Raw genomic sequence first — 22,191 nt, 5'->3', positions numbered from 1 at the left:
TTCTAGGGGGCTGATGACCTCAGAAGTTAAGTCCCATAGTGCTCAGAGCCATTTGAAACATTTTTTTTCCTAATAACAGTTCAACAACGATGGACTAATGGGCGCATCGTGAGGCATCAACGAATAGTTAATTTGGCTGTGGAGGGATACTTTGAGGGTGAACATTGTTGTGGGAAACAATACAGTAAACCTCTGCAATTGGGCAGGTTGCAGTACTCGTACGGAGCCCAGAAGACTTACACTCAATAGACTAGCTTGGAGAGCTGCATCGACCCCGTCTTCGAAGTGAAGGGTACAACGTAACAAATAGTAGAGCCTTTCCACATCGTATGGACGGAACAAGATTAGGATCCAGTGGCGCGAGGTCATGGCACACCCCTTACGGATGGAGACGTTCACCAGACGATCTCTTTCTTCTGATTGTTGACGCTGAGGTTCTGGCCGCTGAGCGTGAGCCACCTGGACGAGCTGAAGATCGCCTCCTCGGTCTTGGCCCTCCTGCCGCAGAGCCTGCCGGCCGCGAGGTCGTTCTGGATGTCCTCGAGCGAGCGGCCCTTGGTTTCGGGCATCACCAGCGCGATGAAGAGCCCGCAGGCGACGCAGCTGGCGCAGAAGAACCAGTAGCACACGTGGTCGCCCCAGGCAGCGGCCACGGACGGGTACAGCTTGGCGACCAGGAAGCACACGCCCCACAGCAGCGTCAGCCCGAGCGAGGTGGCCAGTTCGCGGATGCGCGGCGAGAAGATCTCGGCGAGCACGACGTAGGGCACCGGGTAGACGCCCAGCGAGACGGTCACGACGAAGACGCACAGGGAGGCGATGGGCAGCCAGCCGGGCGACCAGCCGCCGGCGCGCGTCACGTAGAAGTGGGCGCCCAGCGCCGCCGTCGAGACGGCGATGCCCGCGTTGCTAAGCAACAGCAGCGCGCGGCGGCCCGCGCGGTCCGTCAGCAGCGTCGAGACGGCGACGCCGCCCAGCAGGGAGGCGCCCACCACGACGGCGCTGAGCGCGGGGTCGATGGCGCCGCCCGCCGCCGAGAAGATGCCCTCGGCGTACGACACCACCGCGATGATGCCGCTCAGCTGCTGGTTGGCGCACACCACCATCCCGATGGCGAAGGCGCGCCGGTTGGCCTTGGTGGCGAACAGGTCGCGCAGAGACACGTGCCGCTCGGCGTCTTCCAGCTTCTTCTTTTCCACCGCCGCCTGCCTCATTGCGAACTCCGTCTCCAGTTCCTCCTCCTGCAAAGCGCCCCTCGCATCAGCATCCTCTCTATCGTGACCACCGTAGAGCAGTGGTCTCCAATTATTTTTTCTTTTTTTTTTTTTTACCAGGGATCACTTTGTTTTCTTTGTTGTCAGTAAAGACCAAAAGGTTCAAGCGAAAAAAACTGTGTCGATCTAAAAATAAACTATAAGTGGAGTCGTACCACCCTATCTTGACAATCTTAAAATGCCTATATAAATGCCCCGCTTTCTCAGGACCTGTAGAATATATAAATACGAGGTTTTTTACCACATGTTTTCTGTGAATATATTGCTCTGCAATCACTTTAAAACGGCAGTTAGGAAAAAAGTTACGATTTCTTTTCCTAGACATATAATTTTTATGTACATTTTCACAATTTCAATTCCTTCAGTTTTAACTATTAAACTAAATGCTACTAAAGTAGATCTGCAATATCACGACATCATCTATGTTACTTGGTAAATAATTCAGAGGAGTAGATTTAGAAGCTTCCGAGAACAAAAGCCATTTTTATTGAAAAATGTCATTTTGAGAATGTTGGATTTTAAAGAAAAACATTAACACGCATCCAACTGATATACAGCGTGGTCCATTGATCGTGACCAGGCAAATATCTCACGAAATAAGCCTCAGACGAAAAAACTACACAGAATGAAACTTGTCTAGCTTGAAGGGGGAAACCAGATGGCGCTACGGTTGGCCCGCTAGATGGCGCTGCCATATGTCAAACGGATATAAATTGCGTTTTTTTTTTTAATAGGAACCCCCATTTTTATTACATATCCGTGTAGTAGGTGAAGAAATATGAATGTTTTAGTTGGACCACTTTTTTCGCTTTGTGATAGATAGCTCTGTAATAGTCACAAATATATGGCTCACAATTTTAGAAGAACATTTCGTAACAGGTAGGTTTCTTAAATTAAAATACAGAACGTAGGTACGTTCGAACATTTTATTTCGGTTGTTCCAATGTGATACATGTACCTTTGTGGACTTATCGTTTCTGAGAACACATGCTGTTACATGCTGTTAATGCACTAAATGCTCAAAATTATGCCAGTCAACCTCTATGCATTTGGCAATACGTGTAAAGACATTCCTCTCAACAGCGAGTAGTTCGCCTTCGGTAATGTTCCACATGCATTGACAATGCGCTGACGCATGTTGTCAGGCGTTGTCGGTGGATTACGATAGCAAATACCCTTGAACTTTCCCCACAGAAAGAAATCCGGGGACGTCAGATCCGGTAAACGTGCGGGCCATGGTATGGTGCTTCGACGACCAGTCCACCTGTCATAAAATATGCTATTCAATACCGCTTCAACCGCACGCAAGCTTTATGCCGTACATCCATCATGTTGCAAGTACATCGCCATTCTTTCATGCAGTGCAACATCTTGTAGTAACATCTGTAGAACATTACGTAGGAAATCAGCATACATTGCACCATTTAGATTACCATCGTTAAAATGGGGGCCAATTATCCTTGCTCCCATAATGCCGCACCATACATTAACCTGCCAAGGTCTCCGATGTTCCGCTTGTCGCAGCCATCGTGGATTTTCCGTTGCCCAATAGTGCAATTTACGCCGGTTTACGTTACCGCTGTTGGTGAATGACGCTTATCAGTCCCCTAGATGGTTCAAATGGCTCTGAGCACTATGGGACTTAACTTCTAAGGTCATCAGTCCCCTAGAACTTAGAACTACTTAAACCTAACTAACCTAAGGATATCACACACATCCATGCCCGAGGCAGGATTCGAACCTGCGACCGTAGCGGTCACGCGGTTCCAGACTGAAGCGTCTAGAACCGCACGGCTAAACAGGCCGGCAATAGAACGCGTGCAAAAAATCTGTCATCGTCCCGTAATTTCTCTTGAGCCCAGTGGCAGAACTGTACACGACGTCCAAAGTCGTCGCCATGCAATTCCTGGTGCATCGAAATATGGTACGGGTGCAATCGATGTTGATGTAGCATTCTCAACACCGACGTTTTTGAGATTCCCGATTCTCGCGCTATTTGTGTGCTACTGATGTGCAGATTAGTCGCGACAGCAGCTAAAACACCTACTTGCGCATCTTCATTTGTTGCAGGTCGTGGTTGATGTTTCACGTGTGGCAGAACGTTCCTGTTTTCTTAAATAACTATCCTGCGAACGGTCGGGACACTTGGATGATGTCGTCCAGGATAGCGAGCAGCATACATAGCAAACGCCCGTTGGGCATTTTGATCACAATAGCCATACATAAACCCGATATAGACCTTTTCCGCAATTGGTAAACGGTCCATTTTAACACGGGTAATGTATCGCGAAACAAATACCGTCCGCACTGGCAGGATGTTACGTGATACCATGTACTTATACGTTTGTGACTATTACAGCGCCATCTATAACAAAGCGAAAAAAGCGATCTAACTAAAACATTCATATTTCTTTACGTACTACTCGAATATGTAATAAAAATGACGGTTCTTATTTTAAATAAAGCGCAGTTGATAACCGTTTGACCTATGGCAGCGCCATCTAGCAGGCCAACCATAGCGCCATCTTGTTACAACCCCTTCAATCTGGACGAGTTTCGTTCTTTGTAGTTTTTATTTGTTTGATGCTTATTTCGTGAGATATTTGGCACTGTCACTATCAATGGACCACCCCGTATACTGTACGTAAATTGAGAAAAGAAAACAAACAAAGGGATTATTGATGCAAGCTGCATTGGGAAGTTACGCGGAAATAGAGGCGAGGAGTAAAAATGTGTACCGGATCGGAATTCGAATCCGGGATCTCCTGCTTATTACGCAGGTACATTAACCACTCCGGCAACCGGGACACTGTATAACCACACGTGCGCAGACTGTCTCAGCACGCGTCACATCCTTTCCACCCCCCCCCCCCCCCCCCCCCCCCACCGAGCTTTATCTACCCGCAGTCCCTATCAATTCCTACATGCTCGTTACTCTGAGATTCCCGCAGGAGGTCAAATGTACTTGTTCATACGCACATAAGGATGTGGATCCGTTGCCCACGTAGGCGAATTAATTATATAAATACGTGCTGTCTATTCTTTCGGACATGTCCAAAAGAAGAGACACCACGTAGTCGTATAAACAGATAAATCTCGCTCACAAGTGACATGAATTTCAAGTTGATCAGTCCATCGTAACGGTCGCCCATGCACAGTATGCAGGACTTGTCAAACGACAGTTGGAAACTAGATACAAACACATGCTCGACACGTAATGTTATGTCATTGTCAGTAAGCCTTTCCACGAAAAGCTTGGTTTCATTTAATACTGTCAATGTTCGAAGTTCCTTTCATTAGAAATTTACAAATTAAATTATTTTCCAGAGTGAGATCCTCACTCTGCAGCGGAATGTGCGCTATTATGAAACTTCCTGGCAGATTAGAACTGTGTGCCGGACCGAGACTCGAACTCGGAACCTTTGCTTTTCGCGTCCTCACAGCTCTACTTCTGGCAGTACCTCGTCTCCTACCTTCGAAACTTCACAGAAGCTCTCCTCCAGGAAGTTACGTATCAGCGCACACTCCGCTGCAGAGTGAAAACCTAATTCTGGAAACAACCCCCAGGCTGTGGCTGAGCCATGTCTCCGTAATATCCTTTCTTCCAGGAGTGCTATTTCTGCAAGGTTCGCAGGAGAGCTTCTGTGAAGTTTGGAAGGTAGGAGACGAGATACTGGCAGAAGTAGAGCTGTGAGGACGGGGCGTGATTCGTGCTAGGGTAGCTCAGATGGTAGAGCACTTGCCCGTGAAACGCAAAGGTCCCGAGTTCGAGTCTCGGTCCGGCATACAGTTTTAATCTGCCAGGAAGTTTCATAAATATTTTTGATACATACTTTCCGCCTTTTCCCATCGTAAACATTTTACGTTAGATACTTTCAGCTGCTATGGAATTGACACTGATTGGTGTAACCAAGGTATTTGTATCTCGTTTTGTTCGCAGTAGCACAGAAAATGATGTGTGATACGGTACATGGAGAGAGCAGAGTGTACTTACGGTCTTGCCGACCCTGAACCAGCGCAGAGAGGCCTTGGCTTCGTCGGGGCGGTCCTTGCTGAAGTAGTACCAGGGCGTGTCCGGCAACCAGAAGAGGCCCGCCAGGGAGGCGGCGGACAGCACCAGAGACACCACCGCCGTCATCGTGTAGGACAGCGCCAGAGGCAGGGCGTAGCTGCGACACGACACCGAGCCTTTATTGTATGATTATGTGATAGCGGAACAAACACTGGTAGCAGTTACTTCTGTAAAATATCTGGGAGTATGCGTGCGAAACGATTTGAAGTGGAATGATCATATAAAATTAATTGTTGGTAAGGCAGGTGCCAGGCTGAGATTCATCGGGAGAGTCCTTAGAAAATGTAGTCCATCAACAAAGGAGGTGGCTTACAAAACACTCGTTCGATCTATACTTGAGTATTGCTCATCAGTGTGGGATCCGTACCAGATCGGGTTGACAGAGGAGATAGAGAAGATCCAAAGAAGAGCGGCGCGTTTCGTCACAGGGTTATTTGGTAAAAGTGATAGCGTTACGGATATGTTTAGCATATTCAAGTGGCAGACTCTACAAGAGAGGCGCTCTGCATCGCGGTGTAGCTTGCTGTCTAGGTTTCGAGAGGGTGCGTTTCTGGATGAGGTATCGAATATATTGCTTCCCCCTACTTGTACCTCCCGAGGGGATCACGAATGTAAAATTAGAGAGATTCGAGCGCGTACGGAGGCTTTCCGGCAGTCGTTTTTCCCGCGAACCATACGCGACTGGAACAGGAAAGGGAGGTAATGACAGTGGCACGTAGAGTGCCCTCCGCCACACACCATTGGGTGGCTTGCGGAGTATAAATGTAGATGTAGATGTAGAAACTAGGGTCTCCACTTCCAAACTAACTATGAAAGAAACTTGGTTCGTCTTATTGCTGAACGAATACCGTGGTAGCTCATTTTTACACGGTGATTATTCCGCGATGGTGTTACAAATTTTTAGGAACGGTGGAGATGGGTTAAAGTATCAATTTCACGTAAGAGACACTAGTCCAGAAACGACAGAGTCCTCTGAGAGTGGAATACGTGTATCAGTAGTCTTGCTGCAAAGATTGTAGGACAGGCAAGTTTCAGAGATGTTAGGGTGAACCAAAACGAGGAGACAGTATCGAGGATACAAGTGCTCTGAAATTCATACCTTAAGAGCTATGAGCAATTTTTCATCTTTGCTACTATGAACACACCTCTTCCACTGAAAAGTACCCATAGCTTTTAACGGATGCATGTACTGGACTTTTTTCATGTTAGTGTCCGTACTAACTCCTCCAAAAATATGCAAACCAACGAGGTTGCAGTAGGCGATGTGTATAATGAATAAGAATGTGCGAGGGTCACTCCAAAAGGAATGCACACTATTTTTGTAAAAATACAGTTTTCATTATGCATGTGTGAAAGTTTTACAGTGTGTAGATACATCCTTCCCGCTTGTTTTCAAACTTAGATCCACCTGTTCCCATGAGTGGCGGCGTCACAGCATGTCTTCAAGTTGGCTGCTGCACTTGACGTTCGTCAGATGTAACGTGCTGTCATATAATTCCTGTGCTGTGAAAACGAGACCGTGCGAAACATCCACAATAGGTTGAAAAAGGTGTATGGAGATGCTGCTGTCGATCGCAGTACAGTTAGTCGGTGGGCAAGCAGGTTACGTGATGAAAGCGGGCGCGGCAGTATTGATGATTGTCCTCACAGCGGCAGGCCTCGTACTGCACACACTCCAGACAGTGTGCAGAGAGTAAACGAATTGGTGACTGCTGAGAGACGCATCACAGTGAACGAATTGTCACGATACGTTGGGATAGGGGAAGGAAGTGTTTGCAGAATACTGAAAGCGTTGGCGTTAAAAAAGGTTTGTGCCAGGTGGGTTCCCAGGATGCTGACAGTGGCTCACAAAGAAACAAGAAAAACGGTATGCAGCCAACTTTTGGAACAGTACGACAATGGTGGAGATGAATTTCTTGGAAGAATTGTGACAGGTGATGAAACATGGCTGCATCATTTTTCACCAGAGACGAAGAGACAATCAATGGAGTGGCATCATGCAAAATTCACCCAAGGGAAAAAAAATTCAAATCCACACCTTCTGCTGGAAAAATTATGGCTAAGGTGTTTTTCGATTCTGAAGGACTCTTGCTTCTGGCCATCATGCCAAGCGGAACCACCATAAATTCTGATGCATATGTGACGACACTGAAGAAACTTCAAGTTCGACAGAGTCGTGTTCGACCACATTGGCAAAAGCACGATGTTTTGCTGTTGCACGACAATGCACGGCCACATGTCAGTCAAAAAACCATGGGAGCGATCACAAAATTCGGACAACGTGGCTCCATGTGACTATAATCTCTTTGGGAAACTGAAGGACTCTCTTCGTGGAACAAGGTTTGAAGATGATGACTCCCTTGTGCGCGCTGCCAAACAGTGGCTCCAACAGGTTGGTCCAGAATTTTACCGTGCGGGTATACAGGCGCTGGTTCCAAGATGGCATAGGGCAGTTCAGAGGGATGGAAATTATGTGGAGAAATGAAAATATTGTTCCTAAAGGATATATCTACATACTGTAAAACTTTCAAACATGTAGAATAAAAGATGGATTTAAAAAAAAATTGTGTGCATTTCTTTTGGAGTGACCCTCGTTGTGGCCCAGAGCGGTTAATTAAGACACAACTCAAGCTGTACTAGGATAGATAAGAAATGACCTAAGCCGACAAAGGAAGAAATGGATAGGGATGTCTACCACATAGGATTCTGCGAGGGATGCCATTCCAGCGGAAGAAAAGTGGTTGCCCACTAGATGACGCAGCTGGCCAAATGATGTGAAGGAGGCTTTGGCAGCAAGGATTATGAACGTTGAAGAAAGTCAAGACAGAACGAGATGGCGGCTGGGAGCAGAGAAGCGGCGCCAGCCGTTGATAATCCGCAAGAATAAGAAGAAGAAGAAGGAGAACGATAAGAATATTAATGTTTTAAACATTTTAAATAAATTCATCATAAATTATTTTTGAGAGGGTGCTGGTAATCTCAGTTTGAGCGTCCTGTACCAATCTCTCATTTGGGTAGCCAGTTGTCTGTGATGTTATGACGTGCTGCATTCTACAATCGGAATCTCTTTCGCCACGCCGGTCAGTCAAGACAGATGACTTCTGTAGTCAGGCCATACGCATACTGTTGCGATTTCATCTTTTGCATTGTTGTATGTTTCTTCCTGTTAACATCCCACATTAACTCAGTTATATGAGACTACGAATGAAAAGATCACGTCGCTATTCGAGGAACCAAAAACGATAAAATCATGGGACCAGCATAGCCGGGCTGAGATTTTACACCGGATTACAACAAATATGAGCCCATTATTTGAACGTCTAAGGTGTATAGGACGACGGTTCAATTCCGCGTGCGGCCATCCTGATTTACGTTTTCCGTAATTTCCCTAAATAGCCCTAGGCAAATGCCGGGATGGTTCCCCTGCAAGGGCACGGCCGACTTCCTTCCCCGTCCTTCCCTAATCCGACGAGACCGATGACCTCGATGTTTGGTCTCCTCCTCCAAACAACCCATCCCAATCCCAACTGAGTAAAGGCTACTTTCATATTAGCGCAATTTGCGCCTACAACTGATAATGCGGATTACTGAAGCCAGTCTGACTGTACTGCAAGCGAATTCCCTTCTAAACCGCTGAAAGGAGATGACGCCCTTCGGTATGTCATAGGGCTGTAGCTGTATTGAATGAACCAGCAGTGATTGCTTTCTTTTTCATTGTCACTGCATATGACTTCATGAAACGTATAATAATGGCATGTAGTCAGTGAATTCAATGAGTCCTTCTAATAATATGTCGTACAATATACTTAAGAGAGAGAGAGAGGGAGAGTTTAACGGCCGGCCGACAGCGTAGTTATTAGGTAAGTTGCTTATGAAGAGAGGAAAGTGGTGAGTAATGTGTGACATAATGCGCTCTACACATAAAACGGATATCTTACGATGCTAAATCTTATAATAACATGTTGCTGGTCAACTAATTTCGAAATATCATACTACCCATTTTCCAAAAGTCCATTGAGAAATAAAGCAAAAACGTCAACCGATGTTAAACACTGTAGTTTTAAATTTTATATGCTAAACTAAAATACTTAACACAAAATTAAATTTAAAAATTGATGAAGCTATGCTACAACTACGTAAAATGCTTTTGACACAGATACAGTGGACAAATGTTTACCGGTTTCACTCGCCAGATGCGAGCGGCACAATGTATCTCAATTGTTACATCCCTAACAGTGGGCCGCAGGTGTACTCGGCAGCTTTCGTTTTTGTATGTAGCCAATGTAGCCGCTATGAATCAAGACACAAATGAATTAATGATGTTAGCTGTCAGCGGTCACTGACTTAAATCAATGGGGAAAAGTGAAAAATATGTGTCGGACCGGGATACGAACCCAGGTCTCCTGCTTTCTAGGGAGATTCGCTGACAGCTGCCTCCATTCGGTAACAGCGACCAGTGCAACTGCACCTACTACCCTAGCACTGCTCCCTTCAGACCCAAATTCTCAACGTGTCCGAAAGAACAGATACCACATACATAATTAAGGCGAGGACATTGAATGATCAGTTGAGTACAGATGCACACCACGCTGGAACACTTACGGGAATCGGCGAAATATCACGTGTAACAAGGATAATGGGCAACTGGCAATACATCTGTAGTATGAGGATAACGTGCGAATTTGAATCTGACAGGAGGCGTGCAGAAGTTGTTCATGCAATTGCAATAACCACTGTGTCTGGATGGTGCAGTAATCAGCACATCTACCTAACAAGCCGGACACCTGGGTTCGAATCCCAGTCTGGCATAAATTTTCAAATTTCTCCATTGATTTAAATCAGTGCCCACTGGCAGCAAACGTCATTAATCCCTTCGTGTCTACATTTTGATTCGGTTCGCCATTTAAAGCGCATGATATTTTTACTATCTAAACCTTCACACCAGTCACTCAAAGTGGCTAGTGTAAAAGCACCCTTATCTTCCAGTTAAGATATGGTTGGACAGTTCTGGTTGTAAGTAGCAACAGTTGCACGAAAGAAGCGAAAAGAATGCGACTACAAGGGTCGCTTCCGTTTAGAGCTTCTGTGTTTGCAGTAAGACTAGTCGCGACACGAAACAAAGACGCACGTGACATATGAGGAGCCCTTATTTGGTTCAGCGAGTGCAAGACCACAGTTGGCACCGAGCTGTTCTACAGCGAGAGTCCTCTGTTACGCCACAAAGTCGGCAGTAATCCGACAACGCGGTAAACAGAAGTTAGGTGACTTTCTCTCTGATGTTTTCGTTTGTGCTCCACAGTATTTTATGTGAGGCTTTTCGCAAGTGCCGCGGTCTTGAACTGCTTGAAATACCTCGGTAAACAATTACGCGTCGTACTGGATACTTTGTAGAACTGAATGAACCTTGCTCAACCTAATCTTTGAATTAATCCGATATGAGGACTAGAATTAACAACTGAAAGTAGTCCTACCAAACAGTAAATACATTCTCACAATTATCGACTCTTGCGTCCCGTAATGTGACTAAAATTCACCGTTTGGGGAAATAAAATATTACCAAACGGGTGTAGCACAAGGCATAAAAGAAGGTCAGAGTACATTAAGTCGAACTGTCGCAGCAATGACTTGCACTTCTGATAGCGCAGAAGCAGCTGAATAAGCCATACTATTGCCTAGAAGACGAAATAAAAAGAAAATTCCTTGAACTCAGGTCCATGCAAAAAATATATATGTGATGGATACTTTATAGACGATTAGTAAAATGAATATCCACTCTCTATTATTAGTGACATTATCTGACCCCCTTCAAATTTTTATGCGTGGAAAACTTTCGTACTTCATATGTGAAGTATCCCTTGTAGCACTATAATTCGAACGTCTCTTGAAGCTTCAGGTCCTCAGGTAAACGAGAGTGTGGACGAATTTCCAGCTTTGAAGAATGTACAGAAATACCACCCTTTACCGAGGGGGACGCGGTAACTTCAATGCTCGATGCATCTTTCGGTTTCAAAACTGGTCCACATCACTAAACGAGGAATTAAACAGTGCCGCTGTGCAAAAACTCGAGGTTTTTTTTTTTTTTTGTAAAAATATGCTGCTCGCCGACTATGATTTTACAAAAGTCGTATTCGGACGGCTCAGAATATACTGCCGAAGAGACTCAAGATCAGGAAGTCGGTCCTGACTGCTCAAATGCTTTATTTGGCGGCAGCAGTAGTTGTATGTACTATCGATTACTCTACTTAAACAATTCGATTTGTCGATGATTTGCCGGCCGCTGTGGCCGAGTGGTTCTAGGCACTTCAGTCCGGAACCGCGCCGCCGCTACGGTCGCAGGTTCGAATCCTGCCTCGGGCATGGGTGTGTGTGATGTCCTTTGGTTAGTTAGGTTTAAGTAGTTCTAAGTCTAGGGGACTGATGACCTCAGATGTTAAGTCCCATAGTGCTTAGAGCCATTTGAACCATTTTCTTTTTTTTTTTTTTTTTTGTCGATGATTTGACCCTGGAGAGTCCCATCTCCTTGTATGCAATAATTTTTCTTTCTCGTCACGTGATAACTGTTTTCAACGTGGCATTGTCACAATCGTTATTTGCGTACACGACACGCACTGTCACTAATGGTGTCTGTTTCCTGTCTGCAGTAAAGGCATGTATGGACACATTAACACCACACTTAGCTGACTGCCTCCATACCGAGCTACATCCGCTACCACCTCAGTAGTCGATGCCTCGTTATATACTGCACTACTGACATCGGATGCGATACTATTTGTCCGCATTTGTCGGTATACTGGATCTCATAGTATTGCATATACACTGTGCACAGCTACTTCAAGAGACAATGTTATTTTTCCCACAAGTATCCATAACTTTATACTGATTTGCACTACTGCACTGAACAAATTGTGTAAGCGGAAGTTCTGATACAATCAATATTACGCTTCCAGAATGAGATTTTCACTCTGCAGCGGAGTGTGCACTGATATGAAACTTCCTGGCAGATTAAAACTGTGTGCCGGGCGAGACTCGAACTCGGGACCTTCGCCTTTCGCGGGCAAGTGCTCTACCAACTGAGCTACCCAAGCACGACTCACGTCCCGTCCTCACAGCTTTACTTCTTCCAGTACCTCGTCTCCTACCTTCCAAACTTTACAGAAACCCTTTGGAAGGTAGGAGACGAGGTACTGGCGGAAGTAAAGCTGTGAGGACGGGGCGTGAGTCGTGCTTGGGTAGCTCAGTTGGTAGAGCACTTGCCCGCGAAAGGCAAAGGTCCCGAGTTCGAGTCTCGGTCCTTCACACAGTTATAATCTGCCAGGAAATTTCAATATTACGCTTCATTCGCTTTGTTGATCTTTTCCGCCCACGTCCCGTTCCTAAACCATTACTTATGGAAACATGTCTACAATGCTCTCTTTCATTCGCAGAGGCAGATTTGCACCTGGCGGCCAAAATTGGAACCTTTTTTTTTTTTTTATTGCAGACTAAATCGGTCCCGCATTAACAGTTTAGCACATCTACCAAGTTTCGCTGCCGTACGTTATATCAGCCCACATTGTACCTTTGTGAGTAACTGCACTTTACTTATGACCATCGGGTATTCTTAAAGAGCCCCTTTATTTAGCGACTTATGCGGGTTGAAGTGTGACGGAGCAGAGCAGAGTTGTGGAGGACGGATGTCCACAACTGCAGAGGAGGCCGAACGTGTAGGCGATGAAGAGCAAAGAGCAGACAGCTGGAAGGGAACACACGCCTACCTGCAGAGGAGGCCGATTATGTAGGCGATGACGAGGAAGGAGCAGAGCGAGCCGCGGACCGCGTCCTCCGAGATGTCACGCACGTAGGCGCCGCACACGACGAAGCCACCCGCACCGCTCACGCCCGCCAGCGCCCGAGACACGATCAGCACGGCCACGTGCTGGCCCACCAGCTGCGGGCAGTAGACGGGACCACTGTCTCACAGCTGCGTCAACTGCTCTTCAGCACACAAGAATTACAACTACTTGCTAGCCTCCAAAGGAGCACTACTATTCTAGAGGTGAGACCGCAATGAGCGGAACTGCAGTGCAGCAGAGCGGCACGGCACGACGTGATCAAATACCATTAAGCCGTCGGCACACGGACCGTGCCGATGATGTTTCTCCGAAAGTCAGATAGTATATCGCCAGACTCTTACTCACACACCAACGTGAATAATCCCCACCTCGCACAATGATTTTAGAAACTCTGATTAAATGTTATATATCCGTAATGCTTTATTTGATCTTATGTCGCCCAAAGCCGTTGTAATGCTGGCTCCCCTGTATCTTCCCTGTAGACTACAGTTTCTTGTTCTACCACGTGATGAGACAAGTCCTCGCCTCATAGAGGTCTTCAGCGTACTCTTTCCACCTCTCCGCACTTAACAGTGCAATTCCCGCTACGCTCTTCATGTGCACGTACTTTTAATGTGCACGTACTTTACTTTGACATTTCTTTATGCTGTGTCAGTCCTTCAGATAATCATTTCTTCTTCAGTCTCTTTACATTTCTTATGCATCCATTTCGCCTTTGCTGTCCTCAACTTCCTATTTATTTCATTCGTAAGTGACTTGCATTTCTGTATTCCTAAAATTTGCTGGACATATTTGTATTACCTTCTTGCGATGGCCGAATAAAGTATTTCTTCTGATACCCGTGGTTTCTTCGGAGTTGCCTTCTTTGCTCCTTCGTTTTCCTTCCCAACTCCTGTGACTACCGTTTTTAGAGATGTCCAGTCCTCTTCAACTGAACTGCCTACTGGGCTATTCATTATGACAGTATCTATAGTGGCAAAGAACTTCAATCGTATTTTTTCATTCCTTAGTACTTCCGTATCTCATGTCTTTGCCCATTGTCTCTTCCTAATCGCTCTCTTAAACTTCAGCCTGCGGTTCATCATTACAAAATTGTGATCTGAGTCTATATCTACTCGTGGGTACCTCTTACAATCCAGTGTCTGATTTCGGAATGTATGCCTATCACTGATGTAATCTAATTGAAATCTCCCTGTGTCTTCCGGCCTTTTCTAAGTATACCTCCTTCTCTTGAGATTTCTGAATAGTGTGTTCGCTATTGCTAGCTGAATTTAATAGCAGATCTCAGTTAATGTTTCTCCTCCCTCGTTCCTACTACCAATCCCATATTCCCACATAGCCTTTCTTTCTATTCCTTCCCCTTGAACCGCACTCTAATCCCCAATGGCTATAACATTTTCATTTCTCTTTACATGCTGAATCACCCGTTCACTATCCTCTTATACTTTCTGTCTCTTCATCCTCTCCTTGATACTTCGGCATGTACACCTGAACTAGAGTGGTTGATGTTGGTTTGCTCTCGATTTTGATGACTATCACTGAACTGTTTCAAGTAACTCACTCTCTGCCCTAGCTTGCTCTTCACAACGAATCCTACCCCGTTACACCATTTCCTGCTGCTGTTGAATTTCCCCTATACTAGCCTGACGAAGAATCCTAGTCTTCTTTCTGTTTCAACTTCTCTACCCTCACCTTATGATTCCATATTCTGGTGAGATTTGTGTGACTCCAACCACACGAGCAACCGTATATCTATATGTGAAAATGAAGTTCGATAGGTCACGATTCCTGACACATTTATCCTTCCCACAAACAAACAACATTCAAATGCGATATCTACATGATAAATAATCTGCGCAGTCTTTAGTTAATGCTGCGTGGGAAAAATGAAAATATTTACAGATTGAAGTGGGATTGACCCTTGTTTATGCACATCACGGACTATGGCGGAAAAGGCCTCCGTTCTCGTCGATGCTGCACTCTCCTCAATTTATCAAACTGTCAGAATGTGTAGCGGGTTTGACCAGAGGGATAGCAGCAATAGCGTTTTCATTATTCTGCTGTAGCTCTTTCAGTCTTTGGGAATTATTTGGGTACACCCAATCTTTCAGTTTATGCCACAATCATCATACGATCGAGGTAGCCAGCAGATTGCTCTGTCTCTGCTAATTCTCTTGTCCTGACCGAGCACCTCATGCGCTCATGACAAGGTTGTCAACGAGGTTCTGCTGTAGCTGCCCCTTGATAAAAATATGCAAGCAATCGTTCATCTTCAGTCTGGTGAAGGAACCGTTGTAAGACGTTGTGGTCTCCTGACCTTCATTGCTTACATATTCCGCCCTCACAATCATATTCCGCACATCAAGACGCTTCATTCGGACCCAAACTCGATAAGATATAGCCAATGTCGTATGAATTCATGTAAACGAAACGCAAATAACAAGTGCGCACCGGGGTTGAGATACTCGGGGCTGGCGTACATACAAACATTCAAGACATGACGGTCACAACAGCTTTTAGTTCGGGAGAGCCGGACTGCACGCTGAGAGGCCAGTCCCTTCAGAGGACGATTCAGCCCATCTACGTCGGACGGCGACCACCCGTGGAGCGGACAGCGTTTGCCTGAGTGAAAGGGGAGAACGACCCCATGTTCAGCTTAAAAGCAAATTCCGCTACATTGTGTGGGAGCACCCAGCCTACGCATTCTTTACAAACATAGCATGCAGCTTCAGAGGTTTTCACAGGGAGACAGAAAACGCCAAACGCCGATGCTACAGATTTCTGGATTGGTGGCCTTAAGCGAAACGTCATTCTCCTGTTTTAGAAGAGCAATGTTGATTGGCAGACGATATTCCTGACGCCTTGAGCTGAAGGAGTAATGGAAGAGACTGAAAGATATACCCCTTCATGTCTGGCATGGAGAGGGGCCATTCCGTTGTTGCTGTTGGACCAAGAACACGTAACGAGAGCATGTGCGCTCGTACGTGTACTCAAAGAGCGAGGAACAAGTCTGTTCTCAGTACTTCACTGGGAGAGCACCTCTGTCGAGAACGAATCGGAGTGTGACTCTATATTGAGTCATTCCGATTAAGCATTGTTCACTGTGTTGGCCGCCGCACTTACTGTGCGGTGTGAATGGACAGAGTTATAGTTAACCGCCTGCGTGCGAGTTTTTGAGTGGCATCGCAGTGGACTGGTTATCTGACCGGTGTACCACACCAATAGTTAGACTAGGGGCGAATACGAGTCCTTGACTTCATCAAGGTGTAGGGAGAGTTTGATTGGCATAGGTCAATCCAGATAGAACGAGAGTTATCTCATTTGTCAGCAGCGAGCAGCGCAGACAGCAGTCGTCGCAGCTTACAGTATTGTGCGCTACAGCTCTTGCGAGCCCCATTTTCACTGCATTTCACATACAACAGTCTCGACCATACCTAGCAACATTCTAAAGGATAATTATTCAAGATGAGTAGGCCCGCCTCTCAGCCATTCTGCCAAGTCAACAACCATCTTAAACTTTGTATAGAAATTTCATTAGCGAATCTTATCCTTGAGAGGTAACTTCACATTCCGAAAAGAACCAGGATATAACTTGTTCAATTCATAACTAAAAGTGCCATTGTGATTTCTCAGAATTTTTGCAAAATAAATAATAATTTTCGTTAGTTTCATGTTTTTCTTACACTAACAAGCACTACTCCAGTACCCAAGTACCCCACTAGTTACGTAAGAAATTTTGTGAATTTTTGTGCCGTTTCCTTACAGTGGACGACTCCAGAAGACATTTATTGCTGAACGTTTTTCAGGCATTTCTCTTCACAACGTTAGGAGTGTCTGTCTCACATCTGTAGTAGTGTGGGGGTGGAAATTGCATCTTGCATGAACCACAGGGTAAAGGGTACATCTCAGATTAATCCGTTGCGCAGAATTACAGAATAGCACCCAGACGCTCACACCGTGTCACCATGCTGACACCAGTATTGCACACTAAACACCAACAAAAGCTCTTAAAGTAGCCTTTTTCTGCGGCATACTGGCGTGTTCTGAGGATCTAGTTGACCTGATGTCCTGATTCCACTTCGCTCGTAAGGCACCGGCAGATCTCAACACGTAAGTTTACGTCCGATCGCCTGAATTCTTACAGAACAATAAATCTGTAGAATACGAATATAGGTTCTTCTTTGGTAATTTTTCGAAACGACTTCGTAATCGCCAGATGCGCAGATAAACAGCGTTAAGGTTGCCTTGGGTTTATCTCCAGGCTTCCCTGCACTAGAGCAGTGTTGCCTAGTGTTACAACTCATTTCTGGTTGTTACCGTGTTTATTCGTCAAAGAGCACGTTTCACGCCATTTTTCCATTACGTTTTGCGTAGCAGACTTTGCTGGGCTTTTGTTAAAACAGTTCCTCTTCAAAAATTTCATATTACTACCTTGAGCTCTTGGTAAAATATTTTATTTATGCAACCAGTTTCAGTCGTCTGAACATGGTCAGGTTCCTGTATACCATATAAAATAGTACGTAAGTCACATTACAGCCTGAGACTGTCACGAATTTGTCAGCAACAACACACACGTACTGGAATGAAACGTACTCACATAAAAGTATTCACAGCACCATGTTAGTCGAAATACAAAGGCGTGATTGCCAGGTGATAAAATCGTGAATAATACACTGAAAATAAAAGTATACCATAACACAGTGATGTGATTCATTACCAAAACCACATAAGATTAAGACGTAACTTGTTCACATGTGTACCGAGTGACCTATCATCATATAGTAATATAAACTGCTACGTCAATCTATAAAAACTGTGTTAAAATTGTAACCGGCGGTAAATATGTGCAAAGATTAATACCCTTCAGGGGCGACTAAGCATCTGGTCACTGTTTACTAGTAGAGCAAAAGATATAGTGACTAGAACCTTAGGATTACTAAGCTGTGTGTCTTCTGCTACGACAAATTCATGTGACAGTCTTTACAGGTGTTCTGTATGCTGCATCAAATAGCAACCTGCGCATGTTACAATAACAGTTTCAGTGACAAAAAACAAAATGCGTAGAAGTAATGGCTTACAGGTACACGAAGATTGATGACGTATTTTATATTTCGATATGATAACAGGTAACTCTGTACAACTGTGAACCACTTACGTCTTTATCTTATGTGGTTTTCGTCATGAGTCACATCACTGTATTATGGTATACTTCTATTTTCAGTATTCATGATTTTACCACCTGACAATAACGATTTTGTATTTCGCCTAACATGAAGCTGTGAATACTTTTATGTGAGAGACATCCCATTACACGTGTGTTGTTGTTGGCATTTACAACAGATAACAGGTCCATGACAGTTTAAATGTGTAATGTTAGTCGGGTATTATAGTATTTGGTATGTAGTAACTTGATGATGGTCAGAAGACTGAAACTGGTTGTATAAACAAAGTCTTTTACCCGCAGCTCAAGGTGGTAAATGACTTTTTCTAATATGTAAGAGCTATGGGTCACCGCCTTCTGAAAATATAAAACTACTTTCAATCTTAAACTCTTGCAAACCCATTCTCCATGGATATTGTGTTTTGCATAACACTCGACAGTGAATACACTCGTTTTGTTTGGAACACCAGTTCGTACTGCATTCAGCTGGCCACTAAACACGTCTGCTCCTCTCAATGACTCAAACATAATGATGCAGCGAAGTACTCGGAGAAGAGCATGCAGATGTGCATTGGAGACATGTGACAGCAACCGACTAGGGCATAGAAATTACAGTTTCCAGCACTCTCTGTGATGGGCAGTTCTCCTATTGGCTAACAGGCGTCAGTTCTGCGCCAGTCTTATAAATATTTTCTGGCGATTTTATTTGTCCCACTCAGTCTACAGGGTGCAGATGGCACTCCACCAAAACATTCTCTGTGGCTGAGGACAAGAAAAGAGAGTTGGTTGCGTTGTTGAAATTGCTGTTCATTTATTGATCAGTGATGCACTTTTAGCCGAATTCAAGGGATCTTCAGGTTGGCCTACATTAAAATACTTTGGAATTAGAAAGGCTTGACCTTATTTTTGGACTGGGTGAAATTAGAAATATTAAAAATTGTACTTCCCTATAAATGTTGATAAGCAAATTATGGCTATCGATGACAAAACATCGGCAAAAATAAATTGCTCTCGTCATGTGCAAGAAAAATAGTCGAGGCAAAGCTATTAAAAAGATAACATCCAATAACCTCGAAATAAAAGGAATGAATTGAAAGCAAGAACTGCAACCACTCATTTTCATAAAAGTTGTAGTCCGCAAAGCGAAGGAGGAAACAACGGGAAAAGATGCGGAACAATTGCCTCACGGGACGCGTAACGTGGTCCAGTGAATACAAGACTGGATAAAGTCTGCGCATCCTGTCAAATGGTAAACATTCTGAAAGCATCCTGCTAGCTGCTTCGGCCACAAAGACAACACTGAACGCCAAGACACATCAGGTGTGTGGCAAGTGTGCGTAGACCACGGCAGATGGCGTTAGTTTACCATGGGCTATGAAGCGTTATTTTTTAGAATATTATTTAGAAACTTTTATAAATAAGCAACCACAATGTGTTAAAACAAACAGTCTGGAAAACGTACGTTGTTTACAGCAAGAATTTTTCCTAGTAGAAATGTGTCACATCTGAAATACAGTAAATTAAAACTATTTGAAGGTAACTAAGGACGAACTACTATATAATAAAATAATGAAATTACGTGACGTAGCCTAGAAGTATTTATCGCATAGACGGTATTGTTATTCAAATAGGAAAAGAATAGTTACAAAGAACAGTTTCAGTTGTATATGGGAGAGCACACTAAGTGAACTATTTGAATGCTAGATAAGTAGGAATATAGGTGCAGGAGAGTATAGATTTAGATTTACATTCATGGACTGAGTTGTAGCGCCGATACAGAGGCAAACAAAGTAAATCTTGAATTACGCTGAAACAGGGTAAGAAACACTGTAGGCCCGAATTATGCAAAACATAAAATTTACAGGACTGCATAGTACAGTACGAGAGAATGAGAACTTTCTCATAGAAAGTTTGAAGTGGGACACACTTGCAGATAGACGACGCGCTAAACAGAAGGGGCTGCTCACAAAATTCCGAAATCCAATCTTCACCGAGGATGTAGAGCATATATTATTACCACCAACTTCCAAATCGCGCAATGATCATCATTCAAAGATAAGGGAAATAAGAGTTCGTACTGAGGCATTCAGACAGTCGTTTATACCTTGCGCGATCCGCGAGTGCAACAGAGGGCGGAAAATATGACTTTGGCGCGAATTGTGCCCTCCGCCACGCACCGCTTGGTGGCTAGCAGAGTAAATATGTAGATATGTAGATGTAGAGGTAAATACTACGGAACTGAATATTAATGAACACTAGGTAAACCAAAAGTGCTATTTTGGGGTGATCTGCAGTAATCGGCGTTTCGACCCCTCTGCTTTGATTCTCTTCATGATCTTGTGGTGTCGACTGTAAATTGGGCACTGTCAGAGACCAGTGTCGCGTTCTCATATTAAGGGGAGTTCTCTAGTGCTTGATCTGGGGAAGTTACCGTTTGTTTCTGCGTTCACAGACGGTATAAAGCAGAATCCCAAGAAAATATGGTGTTCAGACCGCTTTCTTCAGTCAAAACAAAGTAAAAGAATTTGCCGATGGGAAACGGATGCAGTAAATTGCCTCCACACTGCGGGCGTCTATGAAGTCAAGTGTGGTTGCGGCAAAGTGTATACAGGTGAAACGGGATGGACTGTTAAAGAACATATTAAGGAACACGAACGCCACACGCGGCTGAAACGAAGCATGAAATCGGTGGTAGCGGAACATCACGCGAAATCTGGCCTTGCCATAGATTTCGATAACGTACTTGTGCTGGCTAAGGAAATCAACATTTACCAAAGAAAAGTTCGGGAAGCGATTGAAATTTCCAAGAAAGCATGTGACTTCAATAGAGAGGACGGCTAGGGTTTCGACATCATGGATCCCAGCCATCACGTAGTGGCGGGCGAGCAACACAAACAGCGCCCTGGTAGCCACATCTGCGGACAACAATATTTTGGATAAACATTCCCTATCTCGTGCTCAGTGTGCTCTAGTTCTAGCCAAAGTTACGTGCGCACCAACTGCAACAGGAGGAATTTTAACCAATAACTCTTTTCAGCATAAAAGCGGGAAAAATCCACTTCTAACTAATAACATTAGCACAGGAGTTTTAGCCAGTAATCCCCATCTTCGGCATTAGCGCAGGAAAACTTCTCGTACTATACAGTGATGGTGAGCTAGCAATGGTAGCCCAAGTTTTTGCCCAATAAATCCACTTCTCCAGCACAAGTACAGGAAACTCAGAGGGCCATACACACGGGTTCCCAGGTAGATGCCGTGTTTCTTGACTTCCGCAAGGCGTTTGATACAGTTCCCCACAGTCGTTTAATGAACAAAGAAAGAGCATATGGACTATGAGACCAATTGTGTGATTGGATTGAAAAGTTCCTAGATAACAGAACGCAGCATGTCATTCTCAATGGAGAGAAGTCTTCCGAAGTTAGGGTGATTTCAGGTGTGCCGCAGGGGAGTGTCGTAAGAGCGTTGCTATTCACAGTATGCATAAATTACCTTGTGGATAACATCGGAAGTTCACTGAGGCTTTTTGCGGATGATGCTGTAGTATATCGAGAGGTTGTAACAATGGAAAATTGTACTGAAATGCAGGAGGATCTGTAATGGTTTGACGAATGGTGCAGGTTCAAAATGGTTCGAATGGCTCTATGGGACTTAATTGCAGAGGTCATCAGTGCCCTAGAACTTAGAACTACTTAAACCTAACTAACCTAAGGACAGCACACACATCCATGCCCGAGACAGGATTCGAACCTGCGACCGTAGCGATCGCGCGGTTCCAGACTGTAGAGCATAGAACCGCTCCGCCACTACGGCCGGCATGGTGCAGGGAATGGCAATTGAATCTCAATGTAGACA

The 22,191-nt window shown here is 44.7% G+C and overlaps 1 protein-coding gene across 1 annotated transcript in view; it reads right to left on the bottom strand.

Annotated features, from left to right (window-relative positions):
• Positions 1 to 395: 395 nt before the first annotated feature.
• LOC126092851 (facilitated trehalose transporter Tret1-like) overlaps positions 396 to 22,191 on the bottom strand; it is a 36,025-nt gene continuing 14,229 nt past the window's right edge. Inside the window, exons 3-5 of the mRNA XM_049908581.1 lie at positions 13,101 to 13,273; positions 5,269 to 5,443; positions 396 to 1,241 (exon numbers count right to left, since the gene is read on the bottom strand). Coding sequence (XP_049764538.1) covers positions 396 to 1,241; positions 5,269 to 5,443; positions 13,101 to 13,273 — 1,194 coding nt within the window. The remainder of the gene's footprint in view (positions 1,242 to 5,268; positions 5,444 to 13,100; positions 13,274 to 22,191) is intronic.

This window comes from Schistocerca cancellata, chromosome 7 (assembly GCF_023864275.1).
Source record: "Schistocerca cancellata isolate TAMUIC-IGC-003103 chromosome 7, iqSchCanc2.1, whole genome shotgun sequence".
NCBI lineage: Eukaryota > Metazoa > Arthropoda > Insecta > Orthoptera > Acrididae > Schistocerca > Schistocerca cancellata.
This window is presented reverse-complemented; position numbering and strand designations above follow the sequence as displayed.